Source organism: Loxodonta africana, chromosome 26 (genome assembly GCF_030014295.1).
Source record: "Loxodonta africana isolate mLoxAfr1 chromosome 26, mLoxAfr1.hap2, whole genome shotgun sequence".
Lineage (NCBI taxonomy): Eukaryota > Metazoa > Chordata > Mammalia > Proboscidea > Elephantidae > Loxodonta > Loxodonta africana.
Genome location: NC_087367.1, coordinates 18,867,114 through 18,886,260, shown reverse-complemented (window position 1 = coordinate 18,886,260; position 19,147 = coordinate 18,867,114). Strand labels below are relative to the sequence as shown.

At 39.8% G+C, this 19,147-nt stretch overlaps 1 protein-coding gene across 8 annotated transcripts in view; it reads right to left on the bottom strand.

Annotated features, from left to right (window-relative positions):
* Window positions 1-19,147, bottom strand: part of THADA (THADA armadillo repeat containing) — a 362,922-nt gene that overhangs the window by 339,822 nt on the left and 3,953 nt on the right. For 6 of the 8 annotated variants that reach the window (XM_064277151.1, XM_064277150.1, XM_064277147.1 and 3 more), the window contains exons 2-13: window positions 18,436-18,535; window positions 18,128-18,222; window positions 17,080-17,210; window positions 16,599-16,747; window positions 16,447-16,479; window positions 16,117-16,165; window positions 10,694-10,881; window positions 8,101-8,195; window positions 6,862-7,082; window positions 3,557-4,248; window positions 1,560-1,711; window positions 354-509 (exon numbers count right to left, since the gene is read on the bottom strand). In XM_064277151.1, coding sequence (XP_064133221.1) covers window positions 354-509; window positions 1,560-1,711; window positions 3,557-4,248; window positions 6,862-7,082; window positions 8,101-8,195; window positions 10,694-10,881; window positions 16,117-16,165; window positions 16,447-16,479; window positions 16,599-16,747; window positions 17,080-17,210; window positions 18,128-18,222; window positions 18,436-18,511 — 2,037 coding nt within the window. In that variant the 5' untranslated portion in view covers window positions 18,512-18,535. Of the gene's footprint in view, window positions 1-353; window positions 510-1,559; window positions 1,712-3,556; window positions 4,249-6,861; window positions 7,083-8,100; window positions 8,196-10,693; window positions 10,882-16,116; window positions 16,166-16,446; window positions 16,480-16,598; window positions 16,748-17,079; window positions 17,211-18,127; window positions 18,223-18,435; window positions 18,536-19,147 lie in introns of those variants that run through there. The other 2 variants (XM_064277153.1, XM_023555322.2) reach the window with 2 other exon arrangements.

Sequence of the window (19,147 nt, the reverse complement as noted above, 5' to 3'; positions counted from 1 at the left end):
AAAAATGCAAACGGGCTTCCTTCCTCCCGTTACCAAAATCTTTTTAAACCACCTTATGCCCCAAGAACTCCAGCACTAGATTTTTTCCTTTCAAAAAAAGAGCACGAGGTTCATTTACTTTGCCAGAATGGAAGGACTTTTCACACTGGATTTTAATCCCAAATTTAATCATTGTGAATTACAGAACCACAAGTCACAGAAGGGCCACAAGAAGAAACATGGTGGTCCAATGCCACGGCCATTTCGCTTTCCCAAAATCTGGGACTCTTTCAAAAAATTATTTTCAGAGCAGAATTCACGACTTTCCTAACGATTCAACAATCATTCCCATACTCCATGATGGGAACTTCTACCTTCTTAAGAAGAGAACAGATCTGTTGTCGCACTCCCGGGGACTGGTTGTTAAGATTGTACGTAATGAAGAACTGGATCAGCTCCATTTCTTCTGTGGAAACAATTTCTGTGCTTCGATTACTTTCACAAAGCAAGCCTAATGTATCTATCCGTACCTAAAATACAACAAGCAATAAAATGTTAACTTTCCAATGAAATAGGTGAAGTCTAAACCACTTGAAAAACTTAATTATTTACACAGGCTGCCAAGGTGGGGGGTGGGGATTAAACCTCAATTCACCTGCATATACACCAGAAAGGTTCCCTATTCCCAGAGATCCTGTGGTTATTTCCTATAAAATTATTTGATTAAATGTGAAAACTGGATATTGACAAAAGGCAACAATCTTCAAGATTCTTATTCCATGGTCATGCTCAACTTCATTCCTTTTTCTCTTTTTGTCTCAGCAACCCCTTTACGCAGGACCTCATCACTTCACTCTTGTATTACTACCGTGTACTTCTAAGTGGTCTCCTGGTTTCTAGGTGCTCCCACTCTGGTCCTTGCTAAAGACACAGTGCCTATGAAAAGACTAACGGACCACAACCACCACAACCTCCACCAGACTGAGCCCAGAACAACTAGATGGTGCTTGGTGCCTGGTTACCGCCATTGTCTACTCTGGTAGAAATCACAATAGAGGATCCTGGACAGAGTGGGAGAAAAATGTAGAACAAAATTCAGATTCACAAATAAAAACCAAGAGCAGGCTTGCTAGTCTGACAGAAACTGGAGAAGCCTCAAGGGTGCCCCCAGACACCCTTTTAAATGCAGTACTGAAGTCACTCCTAAGGTTCACCTTTCGGCCAAAAATTAAACAGGTCTATAACACACGTGAAGGATGTGCTTTATAGTTCAATCATGTATATGAGACTAATGAGCACACCAGCTGAAAAGCAAAGATGAGAAAGCAGGAAAGGACAGGAAAACTGGACGAATGGAAACAGGGAACCTGGGGTGGAAAAGGGGAGAGTGTTGACATGTCACAAAACAATTTGTGTATTGTCTAATGAGAAACCAATTGCTGTGTAAACTTTCATCTAAATCACAATAAAAAAAAAAAACAGTGCTATGCACAATGCAATGGCTTCTATATTGTACTGCTAAATGAATGAATGAATCAAGGTACTACTGAACATGTGAATTCCCAGGTATGTTTACTTACCTGGCAGTGCTGATGAATTAAGCCCTGCCTTATTCTCGCGCTGGACACAAGGCTTCCCCAGGTATCAGTGGCAGACTGGAGATGCCCGTGAGCTCTAGCTGTTCGCAGACATGCCATCAAAGCTCCCAGAGCCCCTCTGCTGTTACAAGACCCTAAAGACAGAAAAGATTGCTCTTGGTCAGGAACCACAACAACAAACACTGTCACTGTGCTATGCAATGGCTGCAACCACTTTCAGTAGCCATGTCTTCATGTTTCTAATGAACATTATATTTCAAGAAATAAAACTCACATTTTAAACTAAATTCTAACATGAATTCAAGTACGTATTAGAAAATAATCGTGACTTTAAATCATCTACTAGTTCTTACGTCAATCATTTCAAATAAGCATAATCCTTTTATTCCTAACTTAAAAACATCATAATTTATTTGTTTGTATCTTTACTTTTTCCTTGACACTCAGAAAATGAATCCAGAAAAACATCAGTGGAGAAATATTAAAACCAATAAAAAGACTAAAATGGCTTTCAGCCAGAAACAGAAGACACACCTCGGTGATAAAAGGCCAGCACTTCTCTGAAAACAAGCATTGAACCTCTCTGTATACTTCGGAGTTACTATTTCTAAATAGTAAAGAAGGTGAAAGGAGGATCTGGTGATTTCCTGTCCTGAGGAATAACAGTCTTTACCCAATGAGCCTGATGCTTTGACGGGCTAGGACATCAGCCACTACTATGGCGATGGGCGATATGGCTCCCAGAGCGCCTTCTTATAAAAATAAGACGACTTGACTTCAGAATAGGAACCCTGATGGCGCAGTGGTTAAAGCACTCAGCCGCTAACTGAAAGGTCAGTAGTCTGAACCCACAGGCCACTCTGCAGGAGAAAGATGTGGCAGTCCGCTTCTATAATGTTCACAGCCTTGGAAACCTTATGGGGCATTTCTACTCTGTCCTATAGGGTCACTATGTGTAGGAATTAACTGCAATGGGTTTGTTTTATTATTTTTATTTTACTTCAGAATGGACTTGCAAATCTTGAATTTTAGAATACTTCTCAAAAAGCCAAGAACAACCACTGTTAAAAATTATAACTGGTGGCTCATTTTTGTCTATGGGAATCAAATCTTCCAGGTATCTCATGTTACTCTTTGAAATATGAAGGTTTTAATTATTTTCACTGGAAATATGTCTTCAAATGGGCTACAGACTATCATACTCCTGCTTTGTTATACAGAATATGAAAATTTTAAGATTTCCAGGGATAAGTCAAGATCATTTTACACATTCATCACTGAATTGTGCTTTAACACAGTGATTCTTTCAAGATCACTGGGCTGCAAATGTAACATCTGCTCCGACACTAAATGACGAGACAGTGTTTCTCAAGGTCATGTCTCTAAATTGTGTTTTTCCCCTAGAGAGAAAAACTTGCTACTGTCACTTTGCCAGTCCTTGGCCTTGCCCAATGTGATTTTTAATTACTCTTTCAATCATCTGAAGGGGCAAATTATATAAAATGCACAAACTTTTGCTCCAGTCTGACAACAAGATGTAACAAATAAGAACTTAGTAAAATGAATTAAAACCTAGTAATAAACTTATAATCAAACTGGAATCACTGCTTAACTTATAGAAATTACTTCAGCTAAAAAACCCATTCCACTATGTATAGCAACAGTCGTTTCAATTTTGAATCTCCATCGTTAACATACTTATTTATAAAAGTGATAATATTTAAGCTTGAATATGGTCAACATCTACCCAAAACCAAACCTGTTGCTGTCGAGTCAATTCCAACTCACAGCAACCCTTGGACAGAGCAGAACTGGCCCAGAGGGTTTCCAAACAGTAGCTGGTAGATTTGAACCACCCACCGTTTGGTTAACAGCTGAGCTCTTAATCACTGCACCACCAGGGCTCCCAACATTTACCTACATACCCACATTTAAGCATCATAAATAGAAATTACTATAACAAAAATTCATTTTCTTACCAGTTTTAGCATCAGCAGAAGTCTGAAGAATCTTTACCATGTAGCTTAAGCTCTCAGGACTGCAATTTAATAATTTTGGCAAGTAATAATCAATCACATAAGATTTCTGATCTAGGTTTCCTTCACATAGTATAAAAAGTAGAGGAGAAATCCAAGTCTCATGCAACTGGTCAATCCAAGTACTGTCAACAGCCTGGGATTTCAAATGACTCTTATGATTTTTAAACATTGTTTCCAAGAGGTCACTTGCATAAGGAACCAATGGCTGCTCCCCCATCACTTCTAATATTTGAGATGGGATAGTTTTATCTACTGCCAAAATACGCTCGATTCCTATACACTCGACCAAACAACCGAGGCACGTGTACTTCCCTTTAACATGCCATTCCAATCGCAGAAGACTCTCAGTTAGTCCCCAAAAGAAAGGCTCAGTGGCCAAATCCGCCCCTTCCGCAGTGAGCTGGTGCATCCGGAGCAGGTTGCTGAAGATGACTTTGGTTTGGTGTCTCAGGGCATCCAATGGATGTTCCCAGTGGGTATAGACATATCCCAAAAGTCTCTCGACTATGCTGGAATTCCCATTCAGACTGTTCTTTAGGCTTGGAGAACTTGATTCGAGGACGTAGATGGCTGAATTGGTCCAAGAAGCCAAGATTCTAGACAGAAACATTTCTAGAGTTGATTCCTTGATCCTAAATAAGACAAAAAAAAAAAAAAAAAAAGAGCCACATTATTGTAAACTAGTAAAAGAAATTCAATATTGTAATTATTTAGATTAAAAAAAAAAAAACTATAAAGAATAACCAGAAAATCCAACCATTGTAAAATTTACAGCAATAAAAAATTACATGGGAGGACAAAACAGATTTCAAATTTGCATAAGAACCTTTTCACCTTATCAAAGCTAGCCCAAAAAGGGGTACAAGAAAACTTTTGGGGGTGATGGAAATGTACATTATCATGATTATGAGGATGGTTTCACGCATGTTTTAAAACATAATGAGACAAAAGAACAAAAAGCAGGATCACAAACAGAGGTGTACAGACATGTTCATTGCAGCACTATTCTCAATAAGCAAAGAGTGGAAACAGCCTGAATGTCCACCAGCAGATGAATGGATAAACCAAACGTGGTACACACATTTGTTGTCAGGTGCTGTCCTGACTCATAGTGACCCCGTGTACAACAGAACGAAATACTGCCTGATCCTGCACCATGCTCAGAATCATTGCTAAGTTTGAGCCCACTGTTGCAGCCACTGTGTCAGTCCATCTCATTGAAGCTCTTCCTCTTTATCACTGACCCTCTACTTTACCAAGCATGATGTCCTTTTCCAGGGACTGGTCCCTCCTGATAACATGTCCAAAGTATGTGAGACGAAGTCTCGCTATCGTCCCTTATAAGAAGCATCCTGGCTGTACTTTTTCCAACACAGATCTGTTCATTCTTCTGCCAGTCCATGGTATATTTGATATTCTCTGATAACGAACTATTACTCATCCATAAAGAGAAATAAAGACTTTGTACATGCTACATCATGGATGAACCTTGAAAACATTATGCTTTGTGAAGTATCAGTCACAAAGGCACAAATATTGTAAGATTCCACTTACATGAAATATCTAGAATAGGTAAGTATACAGAGATTAAAGTTTATTAGTGGTTACCAGGGACAGGTGGGAGGGAGAGAGAAAGGAAGACACAATACTTAGGTGACACTGAGGAATGGTGACGGCTGAACGACACAATGAACATATTTAATGTGACTGAACCGTATGTGCGAAGGTTGCTGAAAAGGCAAGTGTTTTGTTACCTACGTATTTCCCACAATTAAAAAAAAAAACCCAGAATGAGGGTCCAGGGTTGGGGGAGGGGGGGTTAGGGAGAAATGAGGAGTGAGACTGCTAATGGGTATGAGGTCTCTTTTTGGGATGACAAAAATGTTCTAAAATTAATTGTGGTGATGGTTGCAGAACTCTGTGAGTAAAGACCACTGAATTTCACACTTTAAATGGGTGAATTGTACAGCATGTGAATTATATCTCAATAAAACTTATTAAAAACATAATAAAGAATTACAAAATTCTTTTAAAATATGCATGATTTTTAAACACTGAAACTAAACAACATGTAAAAATCTTATTTTAGAACACTGTAGTGTTCTTCTTTATCCACATGCTCATTACTATCAAGCTGTATCTATGGTTGGACGTTTTAAATACATGATCACTTTCAGCCAGTATGGCAAAAACACCAAAAATACAGAAAATACAGTCAAGTGAAGTCAGAAGACCTGGTTACAGTTCTGGTTCGGGTTCTTATTGGCAATACGCTCTCTGGTAAGCATTTACTTTTCTTAGCTTCACTTTACTCATTCCACAAAAGCCTTCCTATCCTATCTCTTAGAAGTGAGGATCAAACTAGATCTCCTATGCTGAAATTCCTCATTAGCTCTAAAAGCACTATATATAGAGAAATTTTTATAGTTTTTAAAAATGCCAGCATAGGGCCTGAATGTCAAAATTACTTTTAGAAATGTTCATTACAGGTTAATCTACACCAGCAATTCCTGTAACTCTCTCTCCCATCATCAGTTCATCTTCTCTTGTTCTTCTTTCACACCCACTTCAGTCCCTACACATATATCATTTTTTTTTTTAATTTTATTAACTTTTATTGAGCTTCAAGTGAACGTTTACAAATCAAGTCAGACTGTCACATATAAGTTTATATATACCTTACTCCGTACTCCCACTTGCTCTCCCCCTAATGAGTCAGCCCTTCCAGTCTCTCCTTTTGTAACAATTTTGCCAGCTTCCAACTCTCTCTATCCTCCCATCCCCCCTCCAGACAGGAGATGCCAACACAGTCTCAAGTGTCCACCTGATATAATTAGCTCACTCTTCATCAGCATCTCTCTCCTACCCACTGTCCAGTCCCTTTCATGTCTGATGAGTTGTCTTCGGGAATGGTTCCTGTCCTGTGCCAACAGAAGGTTTGGGGACCATGACCGCCGGGATTCCTCTAGTCTCAGTCAGACCATTAAGTATGGTCTTTTTATGAGAATTTGGGGTCTGCATCCCACTGATCTCCTGCTCCCTTAAGGGTTCTCTGTTGTGCTCCCTGTCAGGGCAGTCATCGGACCTACACACATATCATTTTTAATTTGGGATTTTTCCTGACCACCTTCCATAGAATTACTAAATATGCTGGTTCAGTGGCCATCTTTGAAATGCTTCCAATTATGCCTTACAAGCAAAACAAAACTCAAAATAAAATGTGAGCCAGCATTATCAAAACTCACCGTGAACTCAAGGTAAAAAGAACATGTGCAGTATCCAAGAGCAGGGCCTCCCCACACGGGCCCATGCTCCCATTCTGCCAGTCCAACATGGCAAGCGTCCCCTGACACAGGAATAAGAGAGCTGACCCAGGGACCTCTGCACAACAGAGATTCCTGCAGCTGCTCATGAACCACTCGGGGATGCTGGCGCAGTCCACCGAACGAAGGAGCAAACTGCTAATCTGGGAACACAACAGAGTTCACACAAATAAATAAAGTCTCTAATACTTTAATTTAAGAATCCAAAAACCTCCTTCCCCTAAAACATCCCAGGAAAAATAACTGCAACTAAACTTTTATTATTAAAAATAGTAATAATAAAATAAAGACACAAGCAGTAAGATTATCTCAAAATTTAAAAAAAAAAATCTTTGTACATGAACGATTTTGTTGATATGAATATACTGGTTGAGATCAGAAAACAGCACTACCTACAGGTGGGTGAGCTTCACTAAGGCTTTTTAGTGGTGATCTGAGAAATAAAAATTTCAAACTTTAAAAAAAAAAAACTTTTTCCAATGATAATTACTTCATATGATCTCATAGAACAGTGCACGTACATTTTGCATAAAGTCAGGCAGAAGGCTGAAATAATTTTCTATACAATACAGTAAGGGAAAAAATCTGCTAGTAGTAAACACAGCAGAAAAAAAAAAAAAAAACACAGGAACTGTGGTCCAAATTATCAAATTATATTTTCCATATGGATCAAATTCACTGAACAACTGACTGTAATATATTTCCTGTCCAAAATACATGACTTAGGTTATTTTTAATAAAAAAAACTATTAAGAAGTTATTATTGTATACCAGAACCCAGTGCCTTTGAGTCATTATTGTATGCATGTCTATATATTAATCTCTGCATAATTTTAATATTACAGCGTGCCTCATGACATTGATGAGTGATTGGACCAAACAAATATCATCAGAAAAAACTGGAATGATATACACCAAAAATGCTGATGGTGGTTATCTTTGTGGGATGGACTTACAGCTGACTGTTATCATCTTCTTTTTCTTTATCTGAATTTTCAGAATTGTCAATGATAAACATATATTCTTATTACAAGAGAAAAAGGTCATTAAAACAATTCAGACTATGCAAAAAATAAACAAATGTTACTTTTCTTCATGTTATATTTTTAAAACATATGTTTAAGTCACTAAAGTACAATTCTAAAAAGGAGATGCACTTACCAAACCAGGGATCTTTTCAGGTGGATCAAACATAATCTTAATAAAGAGAATGATAGCTAATCCAGATGTGCTCTGAATTGTCTGTAAGAGGTCATCTATTTGGCAAAGAAGCAGAAAGCATGCATGAAATGACAATGGATATGCTGGTACGGTGGGTCAGACAGTCCTGGGAGCAAATTCTAGCTTGGCCATCACTTCCTAGATGAGCACACCTTGGGCAAGTTAGCTAACTTCCCTGGGACTTAGCTTTCCCTTTTATAAAAAACCCAAAAACCAAACCCATTGCCCTTGAGTTGAATCCAACTCATAGCAATGCTACAGGACAGAACAGAACTGCCCCATAGGGTTTCCAACGCTGTCGTCTTTACAGAAGCAGACTGCCACGTCTTTCTACCTCGGAGAGCTGGGGAGTTCAAACCACCAACCTTCCAGTTAGCAGTCAAGTATTTAACCTCTGTACCACCTTTCCTAAAGTGGGAGAAAAAAACACAATTCCTATCAAACACAAATGCTGTTAAGGTTTATGTGAATACAAATGTTTCATAGGTACTCAATAAATGCTGAGTCCTTGCTCTCTCCCGTAACAGCCACTCCTCTTCCTCTCCATTTACGGCCCCCCGTACACCTAGCGATACTCCACCACCTGTCTCAGCCCCTCCACCAATGCCACCATACCCAACTCTGGCATTCACATACTTTTCTTAAAGGGCTTTTAGGGCTTATGTAAAGAGCCTGTATCAGCGCTAATTATAAACTATGCTCTCAGTGGACTGTCCTAATGCAACCAGTCTTGATTTGACTATCCTTTTGTTTTATCTGTATTAGCCTCTTGTTTTGAGAAAATTACACAAAATGGTCTGGTGAACCTGGCATAAGAAGGATGACAGTTACTACAAATTACCTACTACATATCCATTCTGCCCTTATCCTCTGTAACAGAACTGCAACTTTGATTAGGGCAGCCGTGTGCCCAGCCAAAGGGTAAGGGAGGGGAGAAAAAGTAATTTAACCTTTTAGGTAGATACTATGTATCCATATTATTCATTAGGGATCACTTTGTTTTGTTACTCTTCTTAGTGTAATGTAAAACACAGACACAGAAAATCACCCAAAACAAATACATAGCTTAATGAATTATCAGAAGGAACTCTTGTGCCCACTACCCACGTAAGAAATAGAACTTGGCCATCCGGCCCTGAGGGCTCATTCATGTGCCATCCCAATCACAACCCTCTCCCTCTCACCTTGAGTAAGCATTATCCTGACTCTAACAATAAACATGGAAACCTCGGTGGCATAGTGGTTAAGGTCAGCAGTTTGAATCCACCAGGTGCTCCCCGGAGACATAACAGGCCAGTTCAACTCTGTCCTGTAGGGTGGCTGTGAGTCTGAGTCGACTCCATGGCAATGGAAAAAATAATAATAATAAACAGTTCCTTATATTTTTATATATGGAGCCCTGGTGGCACAGGGATTAAAGCACTTGGCTGTTAACCAAAAGGTCAGTTGCTCCACAGGATAAAGATGTGGCAGTCTGCCTCCATGAAGATGAAAGCCTTGGAAACCCTCTGAGGCAGTCCTACTCTGTCCTATAAGGTCGCTATGTGTTGGAAGCAACTGAACAGCAAGAGGAACGTTTTTATATAGTTTTATCGACCAAAATGTCCATACCTAGACGTTACAGTTTAGTCTTGCCGTTTTTTTTTGTTTGTTTGTTTAATTTCATGTCTTCTAAGTCTCTCTTAATCTACAGGCATCCCCTCCTTCCTTTTCTTTTTGTTCAAATTTCTCTGCTGAAGAACCCTGGCCATTTGACCTGTAGTTTCCCACCACTTGGACATTGCTGTTTGCTTACTCCTGGAGCAGTTCAGTGTGTTCCCCTGTTCTCTCTGCAAATCGGCAACTGGACCTAGAGACTGGATCGGTCTCAGGTTCCATCCTTTCCGTGATGGCAAGACTCTAAGAATACATGTGGACTGGCTGTCTCTCTTTCTGTCATGTTAGCACCTGTTAATGCTTCATGTCTATAACCATTCAATACGAGTTACAAAATGATGGTATTCTACCATTTCTTTTTCAGTTATTAGTGGAATACTACTAAAAAAAACACTTTCCTTTCATCTACTATCTGGGTGCCCAGTGGTACTGTTCATACGGACAGAAACAGTATACGAAATATAAACCAGCCCCACAATCAGCAACTACTGTAATTAACTGAAGATAACACCCCCTGCTAAAGAGAAATGTATGGGTTACACTAACCTTTCTAGATCTTCCCTCCAGAAACAGAAATTTCCTTTAAAAATATTCCTTTTGCTATTGAAAGTCTGTTGCTTTTGAACAGTAAGATTGCTAGGTTTTGTGCTTTGCATACAGTATACGTATAAATTTAACATTATCCCTTGCTGAACCAGTACATTTGAAAGAAGCAAACATTAAAACCGTACAATCCAGAACCAGTCCCTTCTTTGGGGGTGGCAGGCAGGGAGGGGAAGTTCCACATCTCAGGTGACTGTCATGTATCTCATGCAATCATTAGGAAAAGCTGACTGACACACATTGGAATTAATCATCTGTTCGCTGTTACACTTACCATCGCTTAAAAACCTGGTGAAAATACTCAGCAAGCCACACATACTTTGCCAGATCGGAGAACTGGAAGCCTTCCAGAGATTTCCCTGGAAGCCTGGTACTTTCTGTACTAACGTCACTGAAAGTCTAATGCCTACCAACAAGTCATTCATCAACTGTGTCTGAGCAATATGATTTCCAGTCAATTTTCTACAAAGAAGAAAAGGCAATATTACAAAAGGAAATTCAGATAAAAGTGTCACCATTCCCACCTCTCTCCAAAGTAAGCACATTCCTCAAAGTATCAAAATCAATTTTAGATTATAGTAGACATTCTTCCATGCCCATAATATTCCAATAAGTAGACAGTCATTGCAAACTTTCAACATTCTTAACTTACCTCAACATTTCCCTCTTTCTCAGCCAGTGACCAATCTTATTTCTACTTTACAGAGTAAAGAGAAAAAAACAAGAACAAATGACACAATTTACAACGTTGATCACTCCTCCACTTTGACATGTCTTCTTCATCTGGCTTCCGAGATGCCAGATTCGTCTAGATTTTCTTTTACTTCACTGTCACTCCTTTTCGGACCCCTTGGCTGGGTCTTCTACCTTCACTGGTCTTGTAAACTTAGAGCTTCCCAGGACTCAGTCGTTGGTCCTCTTCTTTTCTCCATCTCCAGTCATCTTTTATCATACCCTTGGTGTTGACCATATAAGCTATAAATTATGATCTGTATGCTGATAATTCCCAAACTTTTATCTCCAGCCCTAACTTTTTTTAATTCCAGACTCATATCTAACTGCTTTCTCAACATCTTCACGTGGATGTTTAAAAACCAAAAACGTCATTGCCATCAAGTCAATTCCGACTCATAGCAACCCTACAGGACACGGTAGAACTGCTGCATAGCGTTTCCAAGAAGCCGGTGATAGATCTGAGCTGCTGACCTTTTGGTTAGCAGCTGAGCTCTTAACCACTGCTCCGCCAGGGCTCCATCCCAAAATACGCGACTCATCTTCAACCCCAGACCTTCTCCACCTGCTGGGATCTCTATCCTATAAAAACTATGTAACAATTCTCAAATCCTCTATTTCTTTCATACTCTGTATCCCATCTATAGGCGCCCTGGTGATGCAGTGGTTGGGCGCTCAGCTGCTAACTAAAAGGGTGGCAGGAGAAAGATGTGACAGCCTATTTCTGTAAAGATTTACAGCCTTAGAACCCTATGGGGTCATTCTACTCTGTCCTACGGGGTCATTACGAGTTGGAATTGACTTGATAGCAGTGGGTTTCATCCCATCTATAAGGAAATCCTGTAGGCTCTACCGTCAAAATATATCCAGGCTCTTACTGCCTGCATGGCTACTATCCTGGCCTTGGCCACTCGATCTCTCCTTTGGACTGCCGCAATGGCCTCCTAACTAGTCCCCCAGTTTTTATCATTATCCCTTTCAGTCTATTCCCAACATACAGCAAGAGTGAGCCTATTAAAACATAAGTCAGATCACATCACTTCTCTGCTCAGGGCCTATAATGGCTCCCCATTTATTCACAGCAAAAGCCAAAGTCCTTACCATGGCCCACCATCTGGCTCCTGCTGCCCCGACCTCATTGCCCACCTCTCTCTCCTCCTCACTCGCTCCCCTCCAGCCACACGTGTCCTTGCCAACCCTTGAACACACTGGGCGCACTGCCACTACAGGGCCTTTTGCACTGCTGGTTCTCTCTGCCTGGGACACTCCGCTCCCAGATATCTGCATGGCTCACACCTCACCTTCTTCAAGTCTTTGCTCAAGCATCCACTTGTTAATGAAACCTATCCTATCTTCAGCAGCCCTCTGGATCCTTTTACCTTGCTCGGCTTTTTTTTTAATTTCCACAGCACACATTACCTTCTAACATACTATATAGATTACTTCCTCATGTTTATTGTTTATTGCCAGATACCACAAGGCAGAATGTAAGTTCCATGAGGACACAGACCTTGATTTTGTAAACTGCTATATATTGAGAGCCTAGAATGGTACCTGAAACACAGCAGGGGCTCAAGAAATATTTGTTGAATAAGTGAAGGGTTACCCTAACTTCCTGCTCCTCTTCCCCATCAACCAGCTATCTACAAAGTTCTCTGTATCCACATCATCTCTAGATCTTTTCTTTCTTCCCAGTGGAAGAGCCATGTGTGACTCCTTCTATCCAAGACCAGTCATCACACTGATCCCTCAGCAATGTCTCCTCTTCTCATTCTTCCCGCTTCTCTCTCTACTGGATCCCTGGTGGTGCGATGGTTAAGAGATACGTCGATCTATGGCTGCTAACCAAAATGTCAGCAGTTCAAATTCACTAGCCACTACTTGGAAACACTACAGGGCGGTTCTACTCTGTCCTAAAGAGTCGCCATGAGTCAGAATCAACTCAACGGCAACGGGTTTGGGTTTGGTTTTTTTCTACTAGTATCTTTTCCAAATGCAATCAGTCATCGAGACCTCACGAAAATCCTATATTCCAGTCTCATGGAAGTAACTGTCATCCCAAAAGGTGATATATTCTCTCAGATTTTTGCATTAACCCCTCTTCCAGGAATACCCTTACCTTTCCTGTCTGGCTAACACACATTCCTTAAGTCTCATCTAAGCATCTCCTCACATTTACCACGTTTAACAAGTACCTACTAGGTACCATACACTGTGTGGGGCACAGTATATATGAAGATGAATGAGATGGCCCTGCCTATAACAAATAAGTACAATAACTATTTAACAGGCACTGTGATAAAAGTATGAACAGGCATACTGAGAGCACAAAATAAGGCTGGCAAGTTTGACGGAGGCAAGGACAGAGTTGGGCAAAGCTTTATAGACGTTTAAATAGAATTTCAAAGAAGATTCATAGGTTTTCCCAAGTAGACAAGCAGGGAAAGCCATTCCAAGTAGAAGGAGCACCATGAGCAAAAGGCAGCACTGTGACTCTCCAAGGCAGGTTTAAATAACTGCACATGGGTTGCTGTGGCTAAAGCACAGGGTATGAGAGGTGTGTAGTGAAGAATAAAACAGAAAAGGTAAGGACACATCAGATCATGGAAGTCTTTAGGTTGAGTGTTGGCTTTTAATCTCTAGCCAACACACTGGATGTCACATGATAGGTAAGGAATAAGAAGGATGAATTATTGAAGGAAGCACTGCAGGCAGAGAGAACAACCAGAAGATTACTGTAATAAAAAAAATAAAAAAATTATTAGCCTGGGTAAAAGATGATGAGGGTCTAGGCTAAGTACTGATTATAGACAGAAGTAGACAGATACAAAAGAAATCAAGGAGAAAGAAGTAAGAAGCCTTATCTTGCTCACAAATTAAATGTAGGGGCTTGTGCAAAAGGGAGCAGGGTAGGATAATACCCCAATTTCTAGTCTGGATAGCTTGGTAAATCAGAGGGCTTTTCGTTAACATAGAAAATACCGAAAAGATTTGGGGTAAAAAGACGCAAATTTTCTTTTGGATACGCTGAATCTGAGGCACCTGTTAAACTCCAGGCTGAGATATACAGGAGGCTGTTGACTATATGAGTCTACCACTCAGAGAAGAGATCTGGCTTAGAGTTAAAAATCTGGGAATCACGAGTATATAGACGATAGCTGCCAGCAAGGAAATGGGCAAGATTAAGCAGTTAGAACAGAATAAGGACAGAATCCACATTTAAGAGATGAGGAGAGGGAGGGGAGCCTAAAAGGAGATGGAGAAGGAACTCCTGGTGAGGCAAAAAGGAGCCAGACCTTGGATTAAAGATGGCACATAAGCTTTACCTCCACTCCCTCCTGAAATGCTAAATCAACAGCCAAAGGATTTAAAATATCAGATGGCATAAATACACAAAGGCAATAATACAGTAACAATAAAACTTTGGAAGCTGCAAAGCAGAGTGATACCTGACTGTCTCAGGCTGAGTTCTCTAGAGAAGCAAAACCAGTAAAGCATATAAATACACATAGAGAAAAATATATATCAAGGAAACAGCTCACGCAGTTGTAGAAGCTGGAACGTCCCAAGTCCATGGGTCAGGATAGAGGCTTCTCTCGATTCACGTAGCCACAGGGGCTGGTGAACCCAAGATCAGCAGGTCAGAGAGCAGGGCTCCCGCTCTCAGGCTGTGAAGATCGATGAATCACAAGGTCTGCAGATAAGCTGGTAGCTCCATTGCCAACAGCCAGAGGTCAGGCGGACAGGAGGCAGCCACAGGATCCAGAGTGAGCAAAAAAGCCAGAACATCTGCTTTTATTCGGATGCAGGCCACACCTCCAAGGAAACTCCTTTTCAACTGATTGGCTACTCACAGCAGATTTAATCATGGGAGTGATCACATATAAACACTGAGAATCATGGCCCAGCCAAGTTGACACACAATCTTAACCAACACACTAACTTAGCAAAATCAAGAAAGGTGAATACTATGCCAACAGAGGACAAGCCCAAAAGTAACCTGATTTGCATACCCAAAAGGCTCAGGAACTGTTGACATCAGGTACTCTTTGATGTAGGACTAAACATAGGGCTGAAAACAGGAAGACTGGTTATAAGTCTGTATAAGAAACAATAAGAACCCTAGTTTTACCATCCCCAAACCAACAGGCAACTGGTTTACCTCTAAAGAGGGTAAAACAGCAGGTCTCTGGACAAGAAGACAGCACACACAGATAAGGAAGCAATACCACATTGAAAAAACAAGCAAGTTAGGTCAACATATACACAACGAATGCCAAATGCCAAGACTTCACCTCTCTTCTCTCAGCAACCAGAATATTAGGACAATGGATTGGAAGATTCTTCCGTGGAAAATCCACTGGCCAAGAAAAAGGACCTAAAGTTACTGATATCAGGGAGGGTCCCAAAGAAACAGCCCGGCTAGACCAGCTTACAATAAAACCTGCAATCAACCCCACCCATATGCACAAAGATTCAAATCAACTTATAGTGCCCATTCTTAAATATGAGTGCTAAGCCAAAAACCACTAGACACTGAGGAAAGCCTCTAGCAAGAAATATAATGACCAAAACCAGCAAACAGAAAAAAAGCAAGTAGGAAGAAAATGATACTGTGTAGAAACAAGAAAACTTAAAAAAAGAAAGAAAAAACTACCTTTAATATCTTCAGAGAGCTAAGAGAGGCTATTTCACCAATGAAATGAGAACAGGATGCTATAGAAAAAGAACATTCAGAAGGGGGAAACAAAGAGCTTCTCTCATTCTTGTTATTTTGCATTATTATTATCACTTTCATAATAATGTATTTCATTTTTAAAAATTAAAAACAAACTAAATTTAAATAATCAGGTCCAATATTAATGGACAGTAATGAAAAGGGGTACATTCTGGAATCTTCTTCTTACAAAAGCAGTGCACAACTGAAGCATGCAGGCACACATTCCCAAGTATGCAAATACTTGCCTATTTTTTTCCAGGATTTCAATTAAACTCTTTTGCAGGAAATGAAGCACTGAAACAAACAAACATATGTATACATATGTGTCTACGTGTATGTGTACACATACATATATATATATATAAACAAGAAATTTAAAACAGTACAAGAAAATATTGTAAATCACTGTTTCCTGAAATGATACTATATTATAGAAGCAGAGATTTAAAAGGGAAGGAGATGATTGCAGTTACCTGCAACACTCTACTCATTGCCAAGAAATGTATAAGAATCAGTCCCAAAATAACTCATAAACTCAATCACATCTCAGGATAAAATAAAATAATAAGACTTACCATTTTCAAGCAGGTTATTAACACTTGCTCTACCTATGGGGGGCAAAATCAATACTGGTAAGGAGTTTCAAGACTAGAATTAGCATCACTGATGAAAAACAATGATGAGAGAGGTGAGTGCCGGAAAAAGTACTAGAAGAGTGCTGGCTTACCCAAGTTAAAGTTCTCCAGACAGGAAGATATATTGTCCATTACTTTCCTATACGAGTATAGATCAGTAGTATTCAATTCTTCCTGAAGCCGACAAGTAAAACTGTGCATAGCCTCAGTCAGAAAAAATTCAGGCAGGCCATTTAGGGAGCTAAAGAGAGAATCAAAAATTAAAACTCTGACAGCCTAGTAGCACAGTGATATGTGGGGAGGGAGAGAAATTATACGACTGTAGGAAAATTGAATTAAACCTTCAGAATACAGCCAAATGACCAAGGAACACCTGTTAAGAATGCTAGAGAAGCTGAGACAAGGACTCCCTAGCCCCTTCCCCAACACATGGACCCCTCCCCTCTTCCCCTAGAGCTGGCACCCTCAATTTGGACTTCTAGCCTACTAAACTATGAGAAAACAAGTTTCTGTTCCTTAAGGCCACCCACTTGCAGTATTTGTTACAGCAGCACTAGATAACTAAGACCTTACCTTGCCAATACTTTCTTCAAGGGATTTTTTAGACTTAAAGAAAGATAGATGCCTGCTAAAATATCCAAACAACTTCGAATAATGGGATCACACACGCCATTTTTATCTTCCTTCTCTAGTAAAGGTACAATCTGTAATCCAAAAAATTCAAAACCATAGTGATTTTTTCTAAAATCAAGTACAGCAAAGTAACATGGTTCCAGATACTCTTTTAAGTCTCAACTATATCACACCAAGTGTTTTCACACTGCACTGTTAAGGATTCTGATTTAAACACCTATCTCAGTACTTATTAACCTTTTTAATCCATGACCCCAACTCCCACTTCACCCACCAGTCCATCTCCATTGAGAATCACAGATCTCAATGAGAAGGCATGGGAATTCCGAAAAAAAAAAAAAAACACAAAACCAGCTGCCATCAAGTTGATTCTGACTCAGAGGAACCCTATCGGACAGAGTAGAACTGCCCCATAGGGTTTTCAAGGCTGTAATCTTTACAGAATCAGGCTGCCACATCTCTCTCCAGCAGAACTGATAGATTCGAACTGCCAACCTATCGGTTAGGAGTCTAGCACTTAACCACTTTGCCACCACGGCTCCTTCCAGGAATTCTGTAGCACTATTCAAAAACCAACAAGACATTTAGCTGCTTTCTAAAAAAATACTATGCAAATTCCAATGGTCTAAGTCCTAATATTGAGGACAATACTCCGTAAGGATAATCTTTACATTCTGAATTAATTTTAAAAGGTGCCTGCTAAAAAGTTTCAAAGATTCAGATTCAGTAATAGAAATGATTTATCTCCAGAAAAAAAGTATGTACAATTATCTTATTATCCTCTCTGATTTACAGCTCCAACCGAAGTGAAACCTGCGGCTTTGACTAAAAAGATATTATATAATGAGCAGAAAAAAAAAAATTTAGTGGTACACTGATATTACATCGATATTAAGGAATTAATTGGTAGCCAGAGTCAATTCTTTCAAAAAGTCCATAAATAGCATGATAATATTTAAGATGCATCGAGTTATTAATTCAGCCTTACCTGTTTGATAGAACAGATTTGTGATACTCCATCTGTGAGCTGTACACAATGTAATAGCAAAGAAGCTAGATTTTTTCCTTCCTCATCAGCAAAAGCTACATAACACCGAAAAAAAAAAAAAAAGGTTGAATTGAAAAATACAAGTTTAAGGAAACCATTGTACATCCAAAACTGAATCTACGGAAACATGGAATATTAAATAGAAAGAATCTGAACATTTTGTGATATGGGCTTCCTAGAGATTAAAATACTCTGCTTGCAAACTAGAAAAGAAATACATTAAACAGGTAAAGTCAGAAATCACTTACATCTCAAAGTCTCAAGGTCCTGACGATAGATAGTCAAGGCAGCAACTTGCATTTCTTTCTTCTTCTTTATACCCATTTTAAATAGATTTAATAACAGTCACTGCAAGAAAGAAGTTACAGTATTGTCGAACGCAGGGTTTCTCGACCTCAGCACCGCTGACATTTTGGGCCACGTAATTCTTTGCTGTGGGGCCTGTCCTGCATTATAGGATGTTTAGCAGCATCCTTGGCTTCTAGTAGATGCCAGTAGCACCTCTCCACCCAGTTGTGACAACCAAAAAACCGTCTCCAGACGCTGCCAAATATCGCCCGGGAAGCAAAGCTGCCCCAGGCTGAGACCCACTGGTCTAAGGATTTTTGGTTTTGTTTGTTTTTGTCTTTTCTTTCTTGCGGGGGGGAGCAGCTTTTTTTAAGCTTCAGAAGAGTCATTATCTAAAGTTACTTTTACCTACTGTGACCAGTCTACGCATTTTAAAATACAGCAAACCTTCATTTTAGTAAAAACAAAAGAAACCGGGATAGGTTTTCCAAAAATAATCTGGACCAAACTAACCTCAATGACTTGCTAGACTGACCAAAAACCCACCAAGCCCATTGCCATTGAGTTGATTCCAACTCATAGTGACCCTATAGGACAGAGTAGGACTGCCCAATAAAGCTTCCAAGGAGCACCTGGTACATTCAAACTGCTGACCTTTTGGTTAGCAGCCGT